This window comes from Phytophthora parasitica, assembly GCF_000247585.1.
Source record: "Phytophthora parasitica INRA-310 unplaced genomic scaffold supercont2.28, whole genome shotgun sequence".
NCBI classification, from domain to species: domain Eukaryota; phylum Oomycota; class Peronosporomycetes; order Peronosporales; family Peronosporaceae; genus Phytophthora; species Phytophthora nicotianae.
In genome coordinates this window covers 475,223-477,200 of record NW_008649014.1, presented here as the reverse complement: position 1 = coordinate 477,200, position 1,978 = coordinate 475,223, and the positions used below count along the sequence as shown (strand labels likewise).

General features: G+C 45.6%; 1 protein-coding gene across 1 annotated transcript; it reads right to left on the bottom strand.

Moving 5' to 3' along the window:
- Positions 1 to 293: 293 nt before the first annotated feature.
- PPTG_12281 (hypothetical protein) lies at positions 294 to 820 on the bottom strand (the record flags this gene model as incomplete). Its single annotated transcript, XM_008908009.1, has 3 exons — positions 294 to 311; positions 371 to 560; positions 648 to 820. 3 exons carry the CDS (start codon positions 818 to 820, stop codon positions 294 to 296), a joined length of 381 nt encoding a protein of 126 aa, XP_008906257.1.
- Between the last annotated feature and the right edge of the window lie 1,158 nt (positions 821 to 1,978).

Here is a 1,978-nt window from a genome sequence, read left to right as displayed (position 1 = left end):
GACCGGCCAAGCTGCAAACTCCGGCGACTGACACGTGTCCTTGGTAGAATTACTTGATTACTGTATGGGCCAATATACTTCCCGCTACAGCCTTCCAATCTTGAACCGAAGACACTTGTTCTTGATAAGGCAAATTCCACTCTGTTATTTGGTCGCGTAGTACTTACCATGGGTACAAATCAGTTGATGTGTCGACAGTAGATCGAATCCTTGAGGGTAGATCGCGTGTCCAAATGATTACACCATGTCGATCCACTTTGATGATTACGTAATCTTCACAGATGATGACGTAATCACTGACGCGCCGTCGTCTACCATGACACATTCCATCAATCAGTCCCTTGTTCCCATAAGCCAACTGCCACTTCACCACATTGATCACTGGTGCCATGGAGATAAGGGGACAGCGACGCGCACCATTGTGCTTGTAGCAGTCGTACGCTGTCATGTAGTGCTTGCTGCCGAACGTGCAGTCGTCGAGAATAACTCCGAAGCATTCCGGCAGCTCTTCGCCGATGTTTTTCTCCGCAGCCTTGGTGACGAGCTCCATGTCGTGACTCCTCACACACGTTTGCCAAGTTCGTGTACCTAACATAAAAATTAAAGTTAAAAAAATAATATTTGGTCTTGATCGTGGTGTGAGTTACCTTCTGGTTGTCTCCATTTCGACGAATGCGAACGGAAGGTTGCCCTTGACGATCCAGTCGATCCACACGTACCGGTTTGACGCCTTCTGGCAAACCCACGGGATGAGAGTTCCGGTGGCAGTGGTACTGGCTGCCTCCATCTTCACATCGAAGCGAGGGTGGTTAGCCCGCATATGAGACAGTACCCAGTTTTGGGTACACGCTTTCTCGTCTTTCCGCACGCCTTGCAGGTTTGCAGATCCGTTGGATCTCCTTGATCATCTAGCATGGGCTTGTTTTTTGAAGGACGCCATTTGTTTCGGTGTGAACTTGCACTTAGTAGAAGGCGAGGCGATAAGAGAGTTGGGCATGGTGAAAAGAGAGAGTAGGTTTTGTTGTGTTCCTGGGAAGTTGCAGAATGAACTAAAATATGCGTTTCGGTGAAGTCGAGGGGCTCAAAACCAACCACAAACTGTTGGTCGTCGTTGTCCAGGAAAGTACCGTATTACACGAGTTCTCCGCAACCACGGATTTCATGCAACAGGTGTAAAATGTACATACAAATCTTGGATGTTCACTGATTTCACCACTTTTTACTTTTTCGTTATATACTTGAAGCGACCTTTTTACGCTGTTGCAGGGATCTCGTGTAATACGGAAAATTTGGGTCGTGGTAACTTCGTAAATACATATTTGCTGAAGAATTTTTCGTAAATAAATTATTGAGAGAAACAATAAACAATAATTGGCAATAAATATATTTATCGGGTTCCCTGCCCCAAACGTCAGCCAATAAGAGTGCACCAATGCACTTTTTAACTAAGAGTCTCAGTTAAAAAGTGAAGATTTGATTGGATGGTCAAACATTCAAACATTCCAATTGCAACAAAACGCGGACATTTTTTTTACAAGAAACCTTACATAGGGAAAGTAATGTTTTCCTGCTGCGGGTACAGGTACATGAACCAGAATGAATTCACAGCTGACGCACTAATTGTTATGAATTCCTCACTGCTCTCCGTCATTTAGAGCACTTTCACAATTTAATATTGTAGGCAGATGTGCCTCAAATGCAGGATTGGAGGTAACTTACCAGGTTTTAGATTCAGTGAAACACGCTGAGTGGCCTGGGGCTGTGTAGTAGAACGTCGAGACGCATACGTTAAAGCCACACCATATCTATCAATACTGGTACACTATACTGGCAAGGAGAGCCGTCGTTGTCCTGCCGTTGGGTAGCGTCACCTTCGCGGTATGTCTGGTATCGAGCGCAAACATGCTACCCACAGTAGGTTAACGCGGCCACGATTCGCCATTGTCTACAACTTTTGATGTCCAGCGGCGTGCTAATG